Source organism: the organism of the source record quoted next, unplaced genomic scaffold, assembly GCF_019419815.1.
Source record: "Pyrus x bretschneideri cultivar Hongxiangsu unplaced genomic scaffold, Pyrus_bretschneideri_v1 Contig4, whole genome shotgun sequence".
Lineage (NCBI taxonomy): Eukaryota > Viridiplantae > Streptophyta > Magnoliopsida > Rosales > Rosaceae > Pyrus > Pyrus x bretschneideri.
The window spans coordinates 123,395-146,909 of record NW_025999723.1 but is presented as its reverse complement, the minus strand read 5'-3'; the positions used below and the strand labels follow the sequence as shown (position 1 = coordinate 146,909).

General features: G+C 38.9%; 2 protein-coding genes, 1 long non-coding RNA gene, 1 other non-coding gene and 1 pseudogene across 11 annotated transcripts; 1 reads left to right on the top strand and 4 right to left on the bottom strand.

Annotated features, from left to right (window-relative positions):
- Positions 1-1,583: 1,583 nt before the first annotated feature.
- Positions 1,584-3,146, bottom strand: LOC103951494 (inositol-tetrakisphosphate 1-kinase 1-like). The gene has a single exon (XM_009362877.3). The coding sequence runs from the start codon at positions 3,129-3,131 to the stop codon at positions 1,959-1,961; it is 1,173 nt and encodes a 390-aa protein (XP_009361152.2). The 5' UTR covers positions 3,132-3,146; the 3' UTR covers positions 1,584-1,958.
- A 3,632-nt stretch (positions 3,147-6,778) lies between these two features.
- On the bottom strand, positions 6,779-6,883 carry LOC125469018. Its single transcript, XR_007251340.1, has one exon. It is a non-coding gene; the product is annotated as a small nucleolar RNA R71 (small nucleolar RNA).
- Positions 6,884-12,878: 5,995 nt separating this feature from the next.
- LOC108868186 lies at positions 12,879-13,292 on the bottom strand. Its single transcript, XR_007251064.1, has 3 exons — positions 13,218-13,292; positions 13,027-13,123; positions 12,879-12,928 (listed from the first exon to the last, which is right to left on the bottom strand). It is a non-coding gene; the product is annotated as an uncharacterized LOC108868186 (long non-coding RNA).
- A 3,741-nt stretch (positions 13,293-17,033) lies between these two features.
- On the bottom strand, positions 17,034-19,683 carry LOC103951489 (annotated as a pseudogene).
- Positions 19,684-19,913: 230 nt separating this feature from the next.
- LOC103951490 lies at positions 19,914-23,500 on the top strand. 8 transcript variants are annotated; one of them, XM_009362872.3, is made up of 11 exons: positions 19,914-20,230; positions 20,357-20,521; positions 20,587-20,708; positions 20,800-21,005; positions 21,139-21,327; positions 21,414-21,605; positions 21,890-22,043; positions 22,161-22,224; positions 22,496-22,561; positions 22,656-22,766; positions 22,846-23,500. In XM_009362872.3, the coding sequence occupies exons 1-10, from the start codon at positions 20,137-20,139 to the stop codon at positions 22,730-22,732; spliced, it is 1,329 nt and encodes a 442-aa protein (XP_009361147.2). In that variant the 5' UTR covers positions 19,914-20,136; the 3' UTR covers positions 22,733-22,766; positions 22,846-23,500. The 8 variants fall into 8 exon arrangements, 6 of the variants coding, with proteins under 6 accessions (XP_009361147.2, XP_048420957.1, XP_009361145.2 ...); XM_048565000.1 differs by having other exon boundaries at positions 22,656-22,774; XR_007251099.1 differs by lacking the exon at positions 22,161-22,224.
- The last annotated feature ends 15 nt before the right edge of the window (positions 23,501-23,515 follow it).

The window sequence follows — 23,515 nt, the reverse complement described above, 5'->3', positions numbered from 1 at the left end:
GTACTAGTCCTGAGTCCTGGGTCCTGCGCCCGACTGATGATGGTACACCCCCAATCCCTAATATCCCAATCCCCATGATGATCAGGTGTTACTTAATGCTTGATCCGTGTAATTTTTCCCTTTTTGTAATTTATTATTTAATTGTGTCCGTCCGCCTGACATGACTACTAATCGTGCATGAATTCTCGATAGTATTAGTTGGAGCTAGAGACCCAGAGGGGATCTTTGCCATAGTATTAATTAGTAACCAAACAATAGAGAAATTTTTAAATGTGACGGGAACACAAGTGATACATCACGTGTTTCAATAGAAGTGGTGGAAAATTTTATTTTTTAAGTTATTAACTTTTTAGTACACATATCATACCATTTGTATAATGACACGTTATGTACTGATCACATTGAAAAATCTCTCCTAACAACGGTGGATGCATGCATGGTAATTGCTAATTGGTACAGATCGCGCGAACCAGGCACCAATTGAAATTGGTAAGTGAAAAATTAGACAATTCAAGTTACAAGAGCAAGCTAATTCCTTCTTGTACAACGACAACAAGGGTACCCTATAAATATATTGAGTATTGACCTAGCTGTAAAAGCAACTAACATATATACCTATATCCTTGCCAAATATGTATAGATTATTCTCACGGAAAAGAATCCTCGCAAGATCTTTTCCTGAGAATTCGAGGATTTCATAATCATATTTGTTCATCGTATATCGTGTGATTAAAAATAATTTAAAATTAAATATAAATATTACTTAACGAAAACTGACCGTACGATGCACGATAGAAGAACAAGATTACGGGACACTCCGGATCCCTAGAAAAGAATCCGTACATGCGTACCTGCCAATCAGACCATCGAGACACGTGTGTGTGTGTGTGTGTGTTATAGGCTTAAATTAATTGACTGGGACCTTGGACTTGGATTTTTATTTATTTATTTTGGTTGAGCAATCGGGAATCGGCAAGGAAAGAGACAGTTATATCGATTTCGATACACTGGACTGAAGGGCTGAAGTTGTTAACGACAAGTAAAGTACAGAGGCACGTATAAATTATTCTTTTTTTTCTTTTTTCCTTCTTATTTGAATGATCATTATTAAATTACGTCAATATCTTGTATTAATTTTCTTATGCATAAAAAAAAATTAAGTGAAAAATGTAAGGGAAAGAGAGGAAAATAAGAAAAGAGAAAATCCTAATTCAAATTATTTAGGACAAGGATTCATCCATTTAAGCATCAACCTTGTATGCAAAGACAGAGAGCATGGTCAACTTTAATAATCTGATTTAAATATAAACTCAGCGATTTCGTTTTAAGATGATATTAACACCTCAAGCCTTGATTCAAACCATGCATTATTCAATTTTAACACTCTCCAGAGGATCAAACGAAAGGAGGTTGCACTTGTTTTCCAAATTCTCAAAATTAATTGTTTCAACCTTGTTCTGCCGAGAGTCAGTGAATGAGTGAGAGTACGAGGGAGGGAGATAGCAAAGTGAGGGAGGGTTAGCCTAAAATCTATCATTTCATAAACAACCAGCTGCTACATCCGCATCTGGGAAAATAAGAAGACCAAAACCATATATATATATAGACACATACATATGATTTGCAAATTTAAAGGTAGCTGCTGCAATTATTCAAATATTTATTTGTGCACATGATGATACATGTTACAAGTTACCCAGCGTACATGTAATTCGTATCTACATGTATGCTCATGATGATGACGATGATGATGACGACCCATTAAATATCATATCATGCACTCACCACTCTCCACTACATTGACCATATGTATGTCTCTCATCACAAGAAGAAATCAGAGGTACCTAAATTGGAAAAACCCAACCAAATCCAATCCAAGTAACACAATTTTTATTACTCTTCAACTGCCAAATCTCCTCCTCTCCCTCGTCCTCCCACTCCTCCTCATGACCCCTGTTTTATTTGACATCGGACTCGAAACAGGTAGCACCTTCTTCTTCCTTGAGCTGCAGCAGCTCCTTTTGCTTTTGGGGATGGCTACTAGTTGAAAGCAGATTCAGCAAAAAGTCTGTAAAGGCATGCTCATAGTTAGGCAATTTGGCATATCCAGGAAAGTAGTTGATGTCGATCACAAAATAGCTGTTGGGGTCCTTCGAATCTCTTATCATGTCAAAGTTGAAGAAGTTGAGCTTGAGGCCCACGCGTATCCTCTTCGCCGCCTCCTCAACAAACTCCAGAGGAGGCATTTCGTGAGGATCATGAGCCAGATTATGCTCGTCATTCGCCGAATTTGATATCTGCGAAAACGGAAGCACCGCTTCTTCTAATGCGGTCACCCGCTCCTTCGAAATGTCCGGCAGCGACCTCCGCTTGACGCACTGGACGTGCTCCCCAATCGCGTAACCCTTGAACACCACCCCGCCGTGGTTCGCAAACTGTTGCAGCAAAATGGGACTATTAGTATCGGCTAGAAGACTGCGCAACCCCTTGGGACTAAAAATCAAACACATCTCGTGCGACTTGGTGCTGCCATTCACCAGTAATGGCTTTGCAATCACCGGAAACTCCAACGCGGCCAACAACTTAGCTTCTTCTTCGCCTTCCGGGTAATGATCAACCAGCACCTGTTTGGGCACCGAGATCTTCGATTGGAACTTGTCGCCTGACTGACGCGGCTTCAATTCAAAGGCGGCGAAGACGTCGAGCATGGAGACCCGATTGTGGAGGCGCTCGATGGACTCGGGCGGGTCAAGAATGAGCGTTTGTGGATACTGGGACGAGTATTCCTTGAGGTGTTGGTTCCAGTGGGGGCCGTAGATCTTGTGGATGATGCAATCGAAGGGGCCTTGCTCGATCAGGGTCTTGGCGGCGGTGGTGGAATCGGGGATTGAAATGGGGACGAAATCGATGCCGTATCGGGAGGCATGGTGGAGGAGAGAGGGCTGGATGAAGGTCTGCTCTTTTTTGGGTGCGAAGGCGTACCCGATGCGGTAGCGACGGACCGGTGCTGCTTCTGATTCTGATACTAGTGACTTTGTGCTTGGATCCATCTCTTCCTCCTCCTCCTTCCTGATGGACCTGATTTGCTTTTTTGCTTGTTTGGTATTGCTACGGTAAGAATGAGCACTCATATATCGTAGCACTGCCGCGACCTTTGGTGGGCGGGACCCACTTACGTCTCAAACATGATATTTTTCTTATTTTTGGGGGTGGGAAACGACCCAATATATTTTATTCTCCACCCAATATATTTTATTCTTTTCCCTTTTTCCTTTGGACCGTCCATCTGTATAATAATTGTTGATAGAAAGAATACTTTTTTCAAATCATATTGTCTAACTTTTTAAATCATATTGTCTGACACTAACAGTTGGATGATAAAATTAGAGATCTACTATCCACACAACTTTTTTTTATTTATTATACACCATTTGTTAATTGTGTTGGTTGATTTTTTTTCAATTCATCTGATCCGACGGCCGAAAACCAAAAAGATATGGGAGAAGTAAAAATGATGTGTAGATATCACAACCCTATAATTATTAGTTAAATATTAATTAATGTGCTCATTTTTTATTGGTAATACATCACATGATTAATTAACGTGTTGATTTTTTATTGGTAACACATTACATGATTTACAAATGCAGTCTAAAAAGTTGGTCGACCTAATATTTCTCTAATATATAAAAGGGAAATGTTAAGGAGATTAAGTTTGGAGATAAAATTTGCAACCTAAATGATGTGTCACCAATATGAATAAGTACATTTCTTAACGCTTCAGTAATAAGCCAATGAGTAATGCTAGGAAAACAAAATTTGTAGACTAAATTTTGTAAACTAAATTATATGAAAGTTGATGAGTGAATTATTGGTTAAACATTGATAAACGTGCCTATTTCTTATTGGTGACACATCATTTAGTTTACAAATTTAGTCTACAAATTTAGTTTCTCTAGCATTACTCTAAATGAATTATCAATTTTTATGTCCTTTAATTTTCAAAATTTTGTCTACACATTTTGTCTTCATTTACCGACTAAAGAAAGAATAGGAATCGAATTTTGGAATGCTCAGCCACAGATGCTGTAAAGAAATAGAAAAAAGAAAAAGAAAAAGAGTAGATACTTTACTCTATTTTGCTTCCCGTACCTCGTATCGTTCGTTCCTTCTTGAATCAAGTTTCTGCAAGTAAATGATTCTTTCCATACAAGCCAACCCAACCCAACCCCTAATGAATTACACATACGACTCTCTAACAGCTCACGCAAACAAGTCAACTCGTCGAACAAAAAGCTCACGAAATGAAATGAAATGCACAACTTACAAAACAAGTGTTTTACACGGGAATTACCAATTGAAATCCAACTGCTTCCCACCTAACTGCACAAAATATAATTTACCAGCAACCACACCTGACCTTTACTTTTACTGCAGCCAGTCCGTCCTTCAGCAGTTCGTCTGTACAGGCATACTGGTCTGAGGTCTCTCTTTAAAAGAGAAGGTAATGTTTGAGTTATTGAGGGATATTATTCTCATGCACATGTGTTGAGGCCATATTATGGAGCTGTGTGAATGTGATGAGTATATTTTATATTATATATTTTACCCTATTCTTAGTATATTTTGGTTAATAATTTGGAAGAATTTTGATACTTTGAATTATATTTCCAATATAGGATTTTCGACTTCCTCTGGAGCAAAAGATGGTCAAATGGACGAATTTTGGAGTAATTCCAATTGGAGGACGTTCGTGAGTCACTTAGCTTGATCGTGTCAAAATATCAGATTTTTCTACCAAGCGAATATTTTCTGGTAATAAAATAAAGGAGCAATGTGCAGTGCTGGAATAGTGACGTTTCGGGCTTGAATTGCATTTTTGGAGCCCAAGATGACCTCGGATGGGTTTGTGGCCTTCTTGAGATGTGTTCAGAATGTTCTTATCTTTAAAACAAGCTATCTTGGGCCGGATTTGGAGGAGATTTGAGGCTAAAACGTGGCTGAACAGTTTCTGTGCAGTTTTTCCTAGTTTAATTAGGAATTTATTTTCTATTTTATTTTATTATTATTTAGTTTCTTAGTGGGAATAAAATACTTTAGGGTTAGGGTTTTTGTGTTAGCTTTGAGGGAGATATTAAAAGGGCTTGGCCGTTCTCATTGTTTGGAGGCTTTTCTTTATGCAACTTTTGGAGAGAAGATTTTGGGCAAAGTTTAGAGATTTTCAGATTTTATTCTACAAGGTGTTTTCATTCTTTTTTCTATTTCAATAAAGACTATGATTTTAAGTATGAATATGCGTAACTAATTCTTTTTGCTAGGGCGAAGCCATGATCCTTAGCAAGAATATGTAGTCTCTTTTTACTTTGCTTATGAATTTATGCATGCAGGTTTTGGAATGTTAATCACTATGCTTTAAACTATCTATTTGTCTTAGTGATTCGCGACCATCAGGATATTTGGAAAAGTTATTTGATGCAATTTTGGCGGAGGATTGTCCCTAAAATTGACTAAAGCTTCTTGTGGTTAATATGTGTAACCTCTTAGGATGGACGACACGTTTTAAGGGTTATATGGTTTTTTAAAAAAGTTTTCATAAAACTTAATGAGTCTTGCATGTTCACATTCGATCTGAACACCACGGACGGGTTGCATGTTAGATATACGTTCTATGTTGGAGGTTCCAAGTAGGATATACTCTAGGAAAACCTAACTTTCAAAACATACATGTATTGTTCATAAGTAATTTAGAAAAGCTACATAGGATTGTTAGGGTGACGGCGGAACCCTAGTACTTTCTCTCTTTGAATCCTAAAAATTGTTCCCCTTATCTTTCTTTAAAGTTGTGGTTTTTAAGTAATCTTTTTAATTAAATTCGTTTTTCTTAGTTTAGGTCATTAAATCATCTCCTTCAAAAGAAAAACTTTGTTTTAATTAATTAATTGAGAATTGATTTTGCTTTGATCTCTTTAAATTAATCCTTGTGGAGAACGACCTTGCTTGAGTCAATTATACTACAATAACCTTGTTTCTCTTGCAAGTATTTTAGATGTTTTTAACCCTTTTACGCAGGTGGTAAAAATCCTATCAAGAAATTGGCGCCGCTGCCGGGGATTGATTTTAAATAGATTTTTGTCTATCATATTCTCAATTAATTCTTCCCGTATATATTTAAAAAAAAAAAAAAAAAAATTTAATTTTCATTTTTTTTATTCTCTGCAGATTGTGCATGGTCTGTACCAGATCACACAAACAGAAAATTGCAGATTTTGATCCAGAACCTGAACGTACTGCCAGACAGAGACTTAGAAAGCAGAATCTACAGTGTGAACCTTCACTGCAGGGAACAGTTTTGCATAATCGGTTTACTGGGGTTTTGGACAGCGGGGAAGATATGGCATTTGTTCTACCAACAGCGGGACAACCATTGAGGGAATCTCTGGCTGCTCATGCCACAGAGGTGCCAAGCTGCATTACCTATCCTGAAGTTGAAGACGGGTCTACGTTTGAGATACGACATCATATGTTGGAGATTCTACCTTCATTTCATGGTTTATCAACAGATGATCCTAACATGCATCTAACTGAATTTCTAATGGGATGCAAAAACATTTTGGTGAGAGGATTTTCAGCAGAATCTATCAAACTCAGACTTTTTCCGTACACTTTGAAGGATGGTGCAAGGAGATGGTTACTCACACTTCCATCTGGAAGCGTTACTTCGTGGAACCAACTTAGCGCTACATTTTTAAGCAAATACTACCCAGCTTCAAAAACACTTGATATGAGTACTCAAATTTTAACATTTGCTCAGAAACCTAATGAAGCAATTCATGAAGCATGGGAACGTTACAAGGATCTACTCAGGAAATGTCCACATTCAGGCATTAATGGTGACACTCAAATGAATTTATTTTACAGAGGGCTGAATTTGACTACTAAGACTCTTGTTAATGCTTCTTGTGGAGGAACGTATTCAGACAAAAATGCACTGCAAGCGTATCAATTGTTTGAGAACATGGCGACAGAATCTCAACAATGGGCAATTGATATACCTCAGACCAGGGGTGTTTTTGAGATGTCTAGTGGTTCACCTCATGTATATGCACAAATAGAAAAGATGGAGAAGAAGTTAGAAAATTTTGATGCAAAATTTGACATGTTTTTACAAAGAATGGCAGCACCTATGCAGCAGGTTGCTGTCCAGCAGCCTACTGCAGCCGCCTGTACCATTTGTGGCATTACAACACATGATTTTATGGGTTGCCCACATAGGGACGCATACCCGGAGCATGTTACAGAGCAGATTAACGCATTCAATAATTATCAAAGGCCTAGAAATGATCCGTACTCAAATTTTTACAACCCCGGGTGGAGAGATCACCCAAATTTCAAGTGGAATAGAGACCAACAGGTTAAACCACAGTTTCAACAACAAATACAGCAACCTGATGCTCAAGCTAAACCTTCTTGGGAAGTCGCAATTGAAAAATTGGCAGATCATACTAAGGCAAGTTTTGATGCAACAAAACAAGAAATTCAAAAAACCAACCAAAACATTCAGAACATACAAGCAACAATGAAAGATCTACAGCAGCAAATGGGGCAGCTTTCACTCCAGTTTTCGGGCAGAGAACCAGGAAAATTTCCCAGCCAAACTATCCCAAATCCACGTGGAAATGCAGATTGTAATGCTGTTAGAATATTGCGTTGTGGTAAAAGTTATGACAACCGTGATGCAGAAAATAAAGAAAACAGTGCTGGAGCTTCACGGGTAGCACCTGTGCAGCCACAAACAGGTTCTGAAAGTTCTGCAGAATCTGCCCAACCACTGGACAGATCCAAAAATACTGCAGTGCCTACTGCAGAAAATGCAGAAAAGTCAAAACGTGTTTATGTTCCACCTATGCCATATCCCGAAAGATTGAAGCCACATGCAAAAGATCAACAATTAACAGATTTCATGAAGACATTGGCTAAAGTTCAGATTAATCTACCATTAATTGATGCAATCAAGAACATTCCCTCATATGCCAAGTTTTTGAAAGATGTGTGCACAAATAAAAAGAAGCTTGTCGACTTCGAAAAAGTGATTCTCATAGAGCAGTGCAGTGCAGTTCTATTACAAAAGCTACCACCAAAGAAAAAAGATCCAGGGAGTTTTACAATTTCATGCACAATTGGAAATTCTGAGTTTAAACGTGCTTTAATTGATTTGGGTGCTAGTATTAATTTAATGCCTTTCTCTGTTTTTCAGAGACTGGGACAAGGAGAAATCAAACCAACATCTGTTATTTTACAGTTAGCAGATCGTTCAGTTGCTTATCCTAGGGGTATTATTGAAGATCTTATTATTAAAGTGGATAATCTCTACCTTCCAGCAGATTTTGTGGTTTTGGATATGGATGAAGATATGCAAACACCAATTATTCTGGGGCGGCCATTCATGGCAACTGCTAGAACTTCGATAGATGTGGAAGCTGGCACATTGACGCTTAGAGTACAAGAACAATCTGTTGTGTTTAATTTATTTGAAGCAACTAAGAGGCCTAGTGATATGCAAGACTGTATGAGAGTTGACGTGTTAGAAGGCATCATGCATGCAGATATTATGCCCAGTTTGACAGCAGATCCACTGTTAAAAGTTTTACATGGTTTTGAAGACGCCAAAACTGAAGATGAAGAAGCTTTTGAGTATGTTACAGCTTTGGAAAGTGTCCCTTTACACCAGCCAAAGTGGAGGCACGTTTTTGAGAGTTTGGGAGAACCAAAAACACCATTACAGCCTTCAAAAATACAGCCACCTAAGCTGGAATTGAAGCCATTACCAGCACACTTAAAATATGCTTATTTTGGTGCTAATTCTTCACTGCCAGTTATTGTTTCTGCAGATTTATCTCCAATTGAGGAAGACAAATTGCTGCGTATTTTGAGAAATTTTCAAGATGCCATTGGGTGGACAATTGCAGATATTAAGGGGATCAGCCCAACACTCTGTACGCACAGAATTTTGATGGAGGAGTGTGTCAAACCCACCATTGATGCTCAACGCCGATTGAATCCGATCATGAAGGAAGTTGTTCGAAATGAGTTTATGAAGCTTTTAGATGCTGGAATGATTTATCCAATTTCAGATAGTAAATGGGTAAGTCCTACTCAAGTGGTACCTAAACGCACTGGAATTACAGTTGTGACAAATGACAATAACGAGCTTGTGCCTACACGTTTAACTACTGGGTGGCGAATGTGCGTTGATTACAGGAAGATCAATACAGGTACTAGAAAGGATCACTTTCCGCTACCCTTTACTGATCAAATGTTGGAAAGATTGGCTGGTCGGGCTTTCTATTGTTTTTTTAGATGGGTATTCAGGCTACAATCAAATTCCAGTTGCACCAGAGGATCAGGAAAAGACCACATTCACCTGCCCTTTTGGTACATTTGCTTACAGAAGAATGCCTTTCGGATTATGCAATGCACCTGCCACATTCCAACGATGCATGATGAGCATATTCTCAGGTTTGGTTGAACGAGTTGTTGAAGTATTTATGGATGATTTTTCTGTTTTTGGTGATTCGTTTGATCATTGTTTACAAAATTTATCTTTGGTTCTTGAGCGTTGCAAAGAAACTAATCTCGTATTGAATTGGGAGAAGTGTCATTTTATGGTTAAACAAGGAATTGTTTTAGGGCACTTAGTATCTAGCAAGGGTATTGAGGTTGATAAAGCTAAGATTGATGTTATTGCTAAGTTGCCCTCTCCTACTACTGTGAAGAGCATTCGTTCGTTTCTTGGACATGCTGGGTTTTACAGACGGTTTATCAAGGATTTCTCCAAGATTAGTCGACCTTTGTGTAACTTATTGGCTAAGGATGCACAGTTTGTTTTTGATAATGCATGCTTGGAGGCTTTCAACAAGTTGAAAACACTCTTAACTTCAGCACCGATTATTGCAGCTCCGGACTGGAACTTACCTTTTGAACTAATGTGTGATGCATCAGATTATGCAGTTGGGGCAGTTCTTGGACAGCGAAAAGACAAGATTCCTCAAGTCATTTATTATGCTAGCAGAACTCTCAATGATGCACAGCTGAATTATGCAACCACTGAGAAAGAATTGTTGGCAGTTGTTTTTGCATTAGAGAAATTTCGTTCTTATTTAATTGGGGCTAAAGTAATTGTCTACACAGATCATGCTGCTTTGAAGTATTTATTATCTAAAAAGGATGCTAAACCTCGACTTATTCGGTGGATTCTTTTACTTCAAGAGTTTGATTTGGAAATTAGAGACAAAAAGGGCAGTGAAAATGTGGTGGCTGATCATTTATCAAGATTAATAAATTCTGCTACTGCAGAAGAAGACACATTGCCTCTCAATGAAAATTTTCCTGATGAACAATTGTTGGCTGTCCAGCACAAAACACCATGGTTTGCAGATTTGGTTAATTATTTGGCCAGGGGAGTTATTCATCCAGATTTAAGTTATCAGCAGAAAAAGAAATTTTTGGCAGATGCAAAATTTTATTTTTGGGATGAGCCGTATCTGTACAAATACTGTCCAGATCAGATTATTCGCAGATGTATTCCAGAAGAGGAACAAGACAGTGTTTTAAAGTTTGCACATCATTATGCTTGTGGTGGCCATTTTGGGCCTACAAGGACAGCAGCTAAAATTCTACAAAGTGGGCTGTTTTGGCCTTCTCTTTTCAAGGATGCTCATAATTGGTGTAAATCTTGTGATCGTTGTCAGAGAGTGGGAAATCAGTCCAAACGGAATGAGATGCCACAACATGGTATTTTGGTTGTTGAATTATTCGATGTTTGGGGTATTGATTTTATGGGACCATTCCCATCTTCACATGGCAATCAATATATTTTGGTAGGGGTTGAGTATGTTTCTAAGTGGGTCGAGGCAATTGCAGCACCAACTAATCAAGGATCAGTGGTTCTGAAATTCCTCCAAGGAGTCATATTTCCACGGTTTGGCATCCCGCGAGTTATACTTAGTGATGGGGGTAAGCATTTCATTAATAAACAGTTTGCTGCATTACTTGCAAAATATGGGATAACTCATCGTGTTGCCACTCCTTACCATCCACAAACATCAGGGCAGGTTGAGGTTTCAAACAGGGACATAAAACGTATTTTGGAGAAAACAGTTGGTTCCACTCGTAAAGACTGGAGTTTGAAATTAAATGATGCATTGTGGGCATACAGAACAGCATTTAAAACACCCATTGGGATGTCCCCGTTTCGGCTTGTGTATGGCAAGGCTTGTCATTTACCTATGGAGCTAGAGCATAAAGCGTTTTGGGCTATCAAGGAGTTAAACTTTGCTTACGATTCAGCAGGGGAAAAAAGAAAGCTGCAGCTCAATGAGCTTGATGAAATTCGCCAGGAGGCTTATGAAAATGCACGCATATACAAAGACAAAACAAAGGCCTTCCATGATAAACACATTCTCAGGACAGATTTCCAGCCAGGGCAGAAAGTGTTGTTATTTAGTTCTAGATTCAAGTTATTTCCAGGGAAATTGAAATCTCGATGGAATGGACCCTACTTGGTTACTAAGGTTTATCCTCATGGAGCAGTTGATATTACAAGCGAGATTAATGGCAACACATTCAAGGTGAATGGTCACAGGCTGAAACCATACTTAGAGTCACCCTTTGACAGTGCAGCCGAGTCTATAACTCTGAAGGTTCCAGCAAGTTAATCACCAGGCTTCTGTTCAGTCTAGCTACAGACGTTAAATAAAGCGCTTATTGGGAGGCAACCCAATTTTCTAACTTTTTCATTACTTTCTGTTTTTTTTATTTCATTATTTTCCGTCTAGCTGCATTTAAATTCCTAGGCTATCATTTAGTGTTGACAATCATCTAAAAAAAAAAAAAAAAACAGTTCAAAAAAATAAAAAATAAATAAATAAAAAAATAATAGTAATAATAATAAAAATTCTCATTTACTTGTTTAATTTTTAGTTTATAGTTAGTATTTTCTATAATCTATCTCTGATTTCATAACGTGGGTTTTTGCAGACAACAAACAAAGCAAACAAGCATGTATACACAGAGAACTTATTTTAGGTTGGAATCACGCACCCAGTGGCAAGTCTACATTACCATCAACCACATTCCTAGACCTTGCCGAAATATAATGCAGAAATTACAAAGCTCTTGCAGAATCACAGATCCAGCCACAAAAGGATAGAACATTATACCTCTGTTTTGCTATGCGGCCATTCTTCCATGCACGCCTTAGCCACCAATGAGCTGCTTTTGGGGATCTCCGGTGTTCCTGGGAAAAAAAAAAAAAAAAAAAAAAAAAAAAAAACATCAAGCTGATACGTACTGAGGAGCTATCATTATTTCTATGCAGATCTACGCCATTTAGTTTCGAAGATGCCGGGTATGCCATAATTTAAGTTTGGGGGTGAGTTCTTTATCCGTCCTCCGAACGGGTCAAATCCAAAAAGTTCGCACATATGTTCAGGGGTGATCCAGATTGTCATTCACGAATATTATAGGGAGAAGCAGTGTTCTAAGTTCCAAATGGTCCGCATACATGGTCCCCATACAGATCTCAGTGTTATTTCTTTTGTCCAGCAACTACAGTGTCCAGTTATTATTTATATCAAGTTTGGGGGTGATTGTTGCAGATCCAGCGCAGAAACATATTTTTGAGCAGTTAATTTTCTGCAGCTCAGTTTTGCGATGCATGGATGAGAGAAGCACAGTTGAATCACATATCCATACACCACAGAACTGAGTGCAGCTATTATTACCAGATCTACAACAACTAAACTTGCAGGGATTTGAATTTTACCTCCCAGATGCACAGATCTGGGTCCTGAGGGCCTTTCCTGTTTTGTCCAGCGAGTTTATGTGTTTATTTTTTTTTTCCTCGGCTCTATCATGGATCCGCATATCCCTACACACAGCGCACTAATATGAGTACATGGAGGACATAAAACGAACATCTATGCAGATCAGGACCCAACCAAAGTCTGGAATTAATCTTACTTTTACCTTCCTCATTTGCTGCGGCCGAAGCCTTTGCTGTTTATTTTTGACTTCTGGGACCACTGGATCGGCAGCTGAAGGGTTGTTTTCTCCCGGCTCTACCCTAGATTTGAGTATTATTTTTTCAGTCACAGTAGTGGTTTTATTGTTAAAATACCAGATCACACTCGATCAATCAAAAGGGTTACGATTTTTACCTCAAAAGTTGTAGATCCGTGAGTTTGGGGACTATTCGAGTGGGTCTTTTCAGTCTCTTTGTGAATCTCGGGTATCTAATATAGAAAAAACATTAGTGTCAGCTTCTTCAGAGATTCATCACAAAAACATAGCTCTCAGATCATTTTCGCTAGCTGAGAGAGATGTATATTGAACCAAGTGGAAGATGATTACCGTTGCATGTGTGAAATGGTCTCGATCTGCATGAATGGAACTCGAATCCGTGATGGTTTGAATTTGGGCGACACACTGTTTGGTTGAGAAAAGCTGGCGACTCAGGGTGTATTTCTTGTGTTGTTTGTTTCGGATTTGCAGCAATTAGGGGTTTTCACACAGATGAAACCACATGCACGTGTTAGTTTACCACATAAATCTGAAAAGGAAACAAAATAAATACAGACACACATGGAGGAGGGATTTACTTTCATTCCTCTCGGTTTTCATGCTTACTCCACCATGGATGGGTACTCCCGGAGGAGTGTCTGTTGCTGGGTTATGGAAAGCTACGGATGCAGCACTTAGAGAGGATCAAGAAGCTGTTGTGAGATGTAAGGGTTGTAATCATGAGCGCTGGTGTGACTGTGCTGAGAAAGATGAGGGGGCTGATTTTCTAAAGAGAACAGAAGGCTCTTTGCGTTTTTTTTTTGAGAAAATGAAAGAAAAATGGGAGAGCTATTTCTGATATGGAGGTGTGCTTGGGTTGACAGAGAGGCCTAGGATTTCTCACAAAATAATCTGAAATAAAAATGGGTGGATGAGATGCATTTGTAATGGGAATCCAAAGAAGTTCATTGCCCGGATGCGTGCCATCTGTCTAAATCATGTGCGTTCCGTGCTTTTCTGAGGAGGGTGGTTTTCAAATGGAGAGGTAGAGAGCCGTTGGCTCTGACTGACAGAGGTTGAAGACTGATCGTGACTTTTCGTCCTCGGGGTTGAGACATGGGAACCTGCGCACGCCATTTTCCAATTATCATGCCAGTTGCATGCCATTAGAACCATCTCATGGGGAATCCAATGTTCCCTTGGACCTTTGCTTTGCGGAATGGTAATCAATTGGCCATGTGTCTCATGGCCCAACGTTTGTCAAGCCCAGGTGTGTCTTTGCATTTTTATTTTATTTTATTTATTTTATTTATTTTTCTTTTCTTCTATTTTCTATTTTCTGTTTTATTTTATTTTCTATTATTGTTTTTTTTTTATTTTTTTTTCTTAGGGTATTTTCTTTATCTTTGATATTTGTTTTACATTTTCTAGGATTTAGTAGTTTTGTTTATGTTCTTGTCTCTTCTATTTATTTTCCACACCTTGAGGACAAAGTGTGAAATAAGTTTGGGGGTGGGAAATAACATTTTAGGTTTTTAATTTTTGTGTCAAGTTAAAATTTTCATTCTTTGTAAGTTAATATCCATAGATTATTTTAAACGTTATAACAAATGGACATGGTGAAGATTAATCCCACATTAGAGTCTTTTCTACTTATTGTTGCTTAGACACTAATTCATGAATTATACTTTGACAACTTGCACATTCACATCAACATGGCTTGTGGGGAGTGAGATTGAAACACTTACTTTTAGTCTAAGTTTCACTTTTAATTTTTGTTCTACATAAAGTAAAGTTAGTTTGTGTTATAAAGTAATAATTGTCTCACCCGAGACTTTGCCTAGTAACCGGGCCAGTCCTGCCTAATCAGCAGTGATTCTCGCGTCAAACAGTAGAGTTTTGGCATGGGGCAGGGTGGTTAGTTGGTTTCGTAGCCTTTTCAGCTCGGGTTAATAAGTCCTTAGGGGTGTTTTACACCTAGTGCCCTAAAGCCCTAGTGGTTTGGGAGTCATTGACCTAAAGCTCCGCTACATGGGTTGGATCGAAAGCTTAAGTGAACCGACATTGCACGACCACTACTGTTACTGAAAAAAAAAAAAAAAAAAAAAAAAAAAAAATCAAGAAGAAAAAGAAAAATAGTTATATTTAAAGTTAGTATGTGTGAAATAAAGAAGGACAAGAGGTAAGGGTTTTAGTCGAGTCTCCTTAGCTATGTTGATTCACTTTACACCAAAGGAAGTTCGTGAATTCTTTTCTAATTGATTCTAAATGGCTTAGACTCTGTGGTGGGATTGGTTGGAACTTTTGAAAAGATGTTATGATTTTTAACATGTTCTATGGATTGCAACTTTGAAAGTGAAAATTTTTGTCAGTTAGTTTTAGTTAAGTTCTAGTTTGTTAGTGTTTATTGTTGTTTTCGAGTTTTGTTTTGCTTGAGGACAAGCAAAAAGCTAAGTTTGGGGGTATTTTGATGAGTATATTTTATATTATATATTTTACCCTATTCTTAGTATATTTTGGTTAATAATTTGGAAGAATTTTGATACTTTGAATTATATTTCCAATATAGGATTTTCCACTTCCTCTGGAGCAAAAGATGGTCAAATGGACGAATTTTGGAGTAATTCCAATTGGAGGACGTTCGTGAGTCACTTAGCTTGATCGTGTCAAAATATCAGATTTTTCTACCAAGCGAATATTTTCTGGTAATAAAATAAAGGAGCAATGTGCAGTGCTGGAATAGTGACGTTTCGGGCTTGAATTGCATTTTTGGAGCCCAAGATGACCTCGGATGGGTTTGTGGCCTTCTTGAGATGTGTTCAGAATGTTCTTATCTTTAAAACAAGCTATCTTGGGCCGGATTTGGAGGAGATTTGAGGCTAAAACGTGGCTGAACAGTTTCTGTGCAGTTTTTCCTAGTTTAATTAGGAATTTATTTTCTATTTTATTTTATTATTATTTAGTTTCTTAGTGGGAATAAAATACTTTAGGGTTAGGGTTTTTGTGTTAGCTTTGAGGGAGATATTAAAAGGGCTTGGCCGTTCTCATTGTTTGGAGGCTTTTCTTTATGCAACTTTTGGAGAGAAGATTTTGGGCAAAGTTTAGAGATTTTCAGATTTTATTCTACAAGGTGTTTTCATTCTTTTTTCTATTTCAATAAAGACTATGATTTTAAGTATGAATATGCGTAACTAATTCTTTTTGCTAGGGCGAAGCCATGATCCTTAGCAAGAATATGTAGTCTCTTTTTACTTTGCTTATGAATTTATGCATGCAGGTTTTGGAATGTTAATCACTATGCTTTAAACTATCTATTTGTCTTAGTGATTCGCGACCATCAGGATATTTGGAAAAGTTATTTGATGCAATTTTGGCGGAGGATTGTCCCTAAAATTGACTAAAGCTTCTTGTGGTTAATATGTGTAACCTCTTAGGATGGACGACACGTTTTAAGGGTTATATGGTTTTTTAAAAAAGTTTTCATAAAACTTAATGAGTCTTGCATGTTCACATTCGATCTGAACACCACGGACGGGTTGCATGTTAGATATACGTTCTATGTTGGAGGTTCCAAGTAGGATATACTCTAGGAAAACCTAACTTTCAAAACATACATGTATTGGTCATAAGTAATTTAGAAAAGCTACATAGGATTGTTAGGGTGACGGCGGAACCCTAGTACTTTCTCTCTTTGAATCCTAAAAATTGTTCCCCTTATCTTTCTTTAAAGTTGTGGTTTTTAAGTAATCTTTTTAATTAAATTCGTTTTTCTTAGTTTAGGTCATTAAATCATCTCCTTCAAAAGAAAAACTTTGTTTTAATTAATTAATTGAGAATTGATTTTGCTTTGATCTCTTTAAATTAATCCTTGTGGAGAACGACCTTGCTTGAGTCAATTATACTACAATAACCTTGTTTCTCTTGCAAGTATTTTAGATGTTTTTAACCCTTTTACGCAGGTGGTAAAAATCTTATCAGAATGCAACGGTCGTAGCTTCCAGCTGAGGTACCTGTTATGCCAATTAAGCAAACTTGAGTCCTTAGTAATGCTCTATCATTTTTCACTACTCACCTATTTCCCAAATTCAGAAAAACAAATTAAAAGCTATTTTCAAAATGGAAAAACAATGAAGAAAATGACCGCATAAACCATCAGGTACCTTTCCTTTCTTGCTTGTGTTATTCCCATTCCTAGCCACCTCCTTCCCGAACCCGGCTCTCCTAGGAGTCTTGTTGGCACTAGATGTAGTGCTGCATTGATTCTCTTCATCAACACCGCAAACACCATGCATTGCTGAATCATGAGGTTTTGCATTGTTCTCAATAGAGTTGTTTAAACTTGCACATGTGCTTCCACGCTTCTTTTATGGCAGATAATGCTACATCGTAACTTTCTTGCGAGAGTGACCCTTCTTCACCCAATATTATGGCTCTTCGACATAAATCATTGTAGCGACGGACTTTAGACTGAACTTCATCCACTCTTTCACCAATGGCATGCCAGCTCATAACAGCATTTGTCCATCGCTGCAATATATATTTGGGAGGGATGATGAAAACACCAGACATTTGGAGAACAACAATAGCATGTCTACAGAGATAACCTTTATACTCGAATAAGTGGCAAGAACAATATATATCTGATTTTGATTCATTCCACTCTACAGTATAATTCTGATTGTCTTCAAAGTCTTTAACACTGTACGTAGTTGATGTCTCGCCTTCATTTTCTTTCTTAAGATGACAAGCAGCTGCTCCCAAAACCTCAACTTGAAAGTATTTGAAAACCTTATGTGTGTACACTAGGGACATTTGTTTCACAAACGGTGACGGAGACTTAAACTCAGGCGTTTCATGCCAACCATCAAAGTTTGCTTTCAGTTCCTCTTCATACCTATCTTCAAGAATTGCTCTGTATCTTTCCATAAACTCTCGCAGTGAAGTTTCCCCTTGAATATACTTGTTAAAGGAAGAGTTCAAACTTTCTGACCGTGAAGTTGGAGACAACCCGGCGAAGGATATATCTCTCATGAAAGTAGGGGCCCAACGAGTACGATCTTCCAACAATGACTGCATCCATTCAACGTCCCTAAGATTTAAATCTATCAATAAGTTTCCACCATCTCTTTTCAAATTGTTGTTCTGACCAGGATTTGAAGATACACTTACTAAATTTTTCCATAAAACTATCATGCCACATGCTTAGAAACTCGAGCTGCCTGTGCATCTTCTCCATTATGTTCCATAAAGAAAAGCAATGGCGTGTGCCTGGAATACTGTTGGAATAGCCGCTTTGACGGCGTCGTTCTGATCGGTGAGTATTACTCGCGGAGCTTGTTCCCCCATTGCTATTAACCATGTTTGCATTAGCCACATAAAAGTATGAACCGTCTCATCTGCAATCAAAGCACAGCCATGTAATGTGGGCTGAATATGATGGTTCACTCCTATAAAAAGAACCAGCGGTATTTTATACTTGTATGTGAAGTATGTGGTGTCGTAAAAAACAACATCGTTGAAGTTAGTGTAATCTTCCATTCCCTTGGCATGAACCCAGAACACATTTCTCAACCCATGCTCTTCATTCAGATCAACTGCATAGAAGAATTTTGGATTGTCTTCCTGTATGCGCATAAAATATTCAAGCAGCAGTTGAGCATCCCCTGCTTCTAAAGCCAAACTCCGTCCATTGTCATGCTGATTTCGCAAGTAACTCTCCAGACAATCAACATTTCGATAGGCACTGAAGAGGCTGGACACTGCAGCTAAACTCTTGCGTCTCCGGATTCTAACACCATTGTTAAGGGGGTCAGTGTTTCTGTGGCTGCGAAAGAAATGTGCTTGATCTGGTAAAAGCTGATGGTTGTGGTCCTTTACGAAACTATAAACATATCAATTACCACTTGGCCTGCGCTTGACATGCATGCTCTGCAGCCAATTTTGGGAGAAGGTCGAGGATTGATGGCATCATCGGACTGCTGCTTGTTTCCGTATCGGATGCATGAAAATTTGGCATCAATGAACTCCCCGGATACTCTAGAGCGACGACTGCTCAACTTAGCAGTGCCGAAACCGACGGACTTGGCATATGCTTTGTAGAAGGTGTATGCGGCTTCATGAGATTCAAACTCCATGGCGTCATGAGGCTCTGCAATTGAAGGGGGCGCGAGCGCGAGGGCAGGACCAGAGGAATCCATGAAGGTGGTGGGAGCGGTGGTGTTGAGGAAATTCAAATCGACTCCGCATCCGGCATCAAAAGTGGTAGGGAAGGGAAGGGGTGTAAAGGTTTCATGGGTCCCACAAACATGGAAGGAAAGAGGCTTCTCCCATGGACATAAATTCAAAATTTGGGAGCTCAGTGTTCCCATCACCGAGGTAGTCTGCCTGATTGATTGACGAAGGTGTAATTTTTCTAACTGAATAGTGCGAGAGGGAGCGAGACATATACAAATAGGAAGTGATGAGACTGAATAACCCTAATCATAATCCTAATCCTACCTGAAGAAAGCAAATTGAAGGCAACTCACTCACTCACTCACTTCTCTGACTGCTGAAGAGATGAGATGAGATGAGATCCACCTGACCTGGAGCTCCGATTTCAATTGTCAGCGTCTTCTTCTACGTCAAGCAAGCTCTCCTTTTGTGATTTTTTTTATTTAAAAAAAATATATATAAAAAACTGAAACTCCCTGCTTATGCCTTTATGAACTACTGTAGTAGTGAGAGATAGAGTCCAGAAAGGCGCAGACTTGGTTTAGAGCCCAATAGGCCCATATAATGTCGTATGGGCTCGCTGCTCCTGCAGCCGCCGCCTATCGGTATCACTATCAGACGCCGGCAAGATAATAAAACTCTCTACTCTAGTCTACTCTCTGGTGGTGGTGGTGGTGCCGTACAACGGCACAGGCTAGTAGCATAGCTTATTTTACGGCAATTATAACAAACGACCGACATCCCCAAATCAATTGATATTGATACACTGGATAGCCGACGGAGGAAGAGGAAGAGACAGAGAGGAAGAGGAAGAGGAAGAAGAAGAGACAGAGAGGAAGAGACAGAGGAAGAGACAGAGAGAGGATGATGAGAATCCTCAACTTCAACTTGGAGCGGTTCATTGAAGGCTCATTCAGTTCAACATCCCTGCCTTTCTTCCTCTCCTCCCAACGCGTGCGTGCGTCACTCTCTCTCTCTCTCTCTCTTCATGTAAATGCATGTATTGGAATGTGCAGAAAGTTGCAGTTTCAGCCTTGCAGCTCACTTGCTGATTCGCTGACTCATGGCTTAATCTTTATTGCAGGGGCACGGCCGGCAGGGACGGAGGCAGGGACAGGGACAGGGAGGGTCCTCGATTTCTCGTGTGGTCTTAGCATGGCTTTGGCCGGCAAAGGTGTAATTGTCGACCACCAAGCTTTTCATAATTTGACCTCCTCTCAGCTTCAGCACAAGGGTGCAACAATTCCAGGTTGGCAATATTATCATCATTACTTTCTTTCTTTCTTTTTGTTTAACTTTTTGTTTCCCGTTTAGAATCATTGTCAGGACTTCCACTTCTTGTTAGAGGACATTTCCATGGAATAGGAGCAGCAGCAGCAGCAGGAGGAGGAGCTTCCCAAATTTCCAAGCCACAGTTCACTAAGCTTTTGAAACATGCACGTTTCAATCTTCTCCTTTCTCTTTTTTCTGTTGTCTTGCATTCGTTTCGCCGTGTTTATTATACAACCTTTTATTTCATATTATCAGGTCACAAGTCATATATCATCCATCTCCAACATTTTTGTTCATGACGGTGCTATCGGTTCATTACCAAAATGTGATGCAAAAGTTCGTTTAATAAGTGATTGTCCGTCTGCTGTGCTCTCACTATCCCGTATTCTCTGGGGGACTTCCACCCGTGCAGTTTCTCACGATTCATGTCCTTTGACAGTTTATGTGGCTACTTCTATAAGGTAATCAACTTTCATTATCTAACGTATCTTGGTTGAGTACATTGTGCAACCAACTAAAAGAAAACACGCTTTAAGAATTTCTCATGACATCAATGTTGATTACATGTTTATTGATATATATTTGATCATGCAGTTCAGGAATTGGGGATGTTATTGACCTTGGATCTAAAGGAATTAATGGATTTGTAGCTGCTGATATTGAGCGTTCATCACTTGTTTTATGTGGTAAAGCCTTCTCAGATTTAAATGTAACTAAAGAAGCACTAGCGGCCTTGTCTGGACCTGTTATATTTGCACGGGGAGGCCTTCCACTATGTGCAAGGTACAGGTTCTCTATTCTTTTACTGAGCATTACAGTCTTTATTACTATACCATGGGTGATTTACACTGGGAGGTTCAAATTTTCAGGCTTCTAGTGTCTGGTGATTCTGTGGTTCTTATATTTGCAGCCAAAGGTACCTTTAAGAGCTGCAGACATCTGTTGGTGCCTAAGGAGGCAGGTGTAATTCTTTCTTCTGAAGGTGTTGCACCATTGTTTCAAACTGGTGGCCAAAATCTGTTCAAGTTCCCATCTGTTGTAGTCCTTGCATCTTCTGACAGGTAATAGAATCTTGTAAAGAATTGTTCGGTTCCATTTGAGCATGTTTCGAATAGGAATGAGCATCGGTCTTTGGCTGTGCTAGCCAAATTGTTATCTTACACATATCACTACACTGTAACTGTCATCCAAAGGTTGTTTTGTGTTCATTCTAAGTATGTTGCGTATCAGTAATCTTTCAGAAAACCCCACACTTCCTGCTTCCGTTCATGTTAATCCTCTTTCCTAATGTGTCCTGCGCATAGTGACCTTGCATTGCTTTTTATTCTATTTTCTGTTAAAGCAGTACTGGCGTTATCCCTTCTGTTTCAAAGCTCTCCCCTGGCCAGGCAGCTTATCACTTCTTAGCTGGTTATCAGAATGGGAAGTTCATGCCCGCATACAACAAAGGCCCCTCGTCTATTCACCCAATGGAACTAGCTAAGGCATTTCTGTCCAAGGTCAAATAATAATTGTTTCTTTAATAATATGCTTTGCCCATTCATATAGATTTGTTAATGCCGTGTTATGAATTTGTCAATAATGTGAACAATTTACCTTTCTGGGTGGTTCTGCAGTTGCAAGATGAGAAGATCTCATCTTACTTATTGAATGTCAATGGAGAAGAAAAGAATGTAAATGGTAGAGAAAATGGGATGACTTTCAGCTTTCTTTTGGATAGGTCATAGGAGTGCGCCTCTTGAATCTTGATACAGTTACTCATATCCTAGAAAATTGTCTAGCGCTTGAACTAGCTGCAGTATGAAATCCACGACTTGAAATCCTACTTTTCTACCATGTTTCAAATCTGAGTTTTAACTTATAAGTTGGTGATGATTGCTTATACGTGAATTTAAGGAGTTTGCAGACTTAAATGCATTTAGTCAATATAATTCATTTGTTGATGTATCAGGCAAAGATTTGGCTAATCTGGTGCAATCAACTTTGTCCGAGAACATCCCACCATTTGAAGCTAAAAGTAACCTCATGACTGTTTTATTGCTTTCCCTTGTTGTTAAGTAAATTTTGTAGGTATAATTTTGAACTGGAAATGTTGTATTACATGTCCCCAGGTGGGGATCTTGAAGACAAGTACAAGAGCTTCCTGTTGAGCGAATTTCAAGAAGTGCCAGAAGAATTATCGTTTTGAGATAGTTGCGTCCCGTCTTTGTTTAGACCCCAAGGTTTTAATGTAATTCTCTTCTCATGAGATAGCTGTAGGCAGATGTTTGATTTTGCTTCTCACCTTTATGTCCGGTGCAGAATACCAGAGACTCAAAGAAATGGATAATACTTGGGTCCTGAGCCCTTACCGAAGGATATGTGCCAGTAATAATGCAACACGTGTGATTTTGTTTTGAAATTCCAATGACTTGGCTCACAAACAATTCATAACACATCCCTAATTTTTTAGAACAATGAACATGTTATTGACCCATGTATTTGGATAAAAGATGTTTAGGGCCCAAGTATTATCACGAAGAAATTCCTCCGGTGCAGGTGCTCCTCTTGTCTCGATGGAATTGAAGTTGTCTTGTGGAAAATATGGCAATACGATGAACTTGTTGCTGTGTTAAGATGGGTATATGAATAAGTGAACCAACAGGGACATGGCTCTGTTGCTTGGTCATTGTAGACATAACCTGCTATAATTCTATTGCAATTTTGGAAGAGGAACTTAATTGCATGCATCAAATTGTATTGTAGTTGTAGCCTGTAGGAAGGCAGGCTGGAATAATGGAATATGAATTATTATTTAGTTAGGTTCGTCGTTCCCCATCCCGGTCATGTATGTATGGACAGAATGAGCTCCATGTACAATAATTTGTATGGCCGGCGGGCCTGCTCGCTCGCTTTGCTGCAGAGTTGAGTTGTTTTATGCCGCTTAACTGTCAATAAACAAACAAAATTAGTTTTATGCCACCCTGCTTTC

Bases quoted from the DNA above. Each gene is read 5' to 3' on its own strand.
- LOC103951494 (XM_009362877.3), bottom strand. From the start codon at position 3,131: ATGAGTGCTCATTCTTACCGTAGCAATACCAAACAAGCAAAAAAGCAA.
- LOC103951490 (XM_009362872.3), top strand. From the start codon at position 20,137: ATGATGAGAATCCTCAACTTCAACTTGGAGCGGTTCATTGAAGGCTCA. The intron at 20,522-20,586 runs GTTGGCAATATT...TTTCCCGTTTAG, and splicing joins CAAGGGTGCAACAATTCCAG to AATCATTGTCAGGACTTCCA. The intron at 22,225-22,495 runs GTAGAGAAAATG...TTGATGTATCAG, and splicing joins AGAAGAAAAGAATGTAAATG to GCAAAGATTTGGCTAATCTG.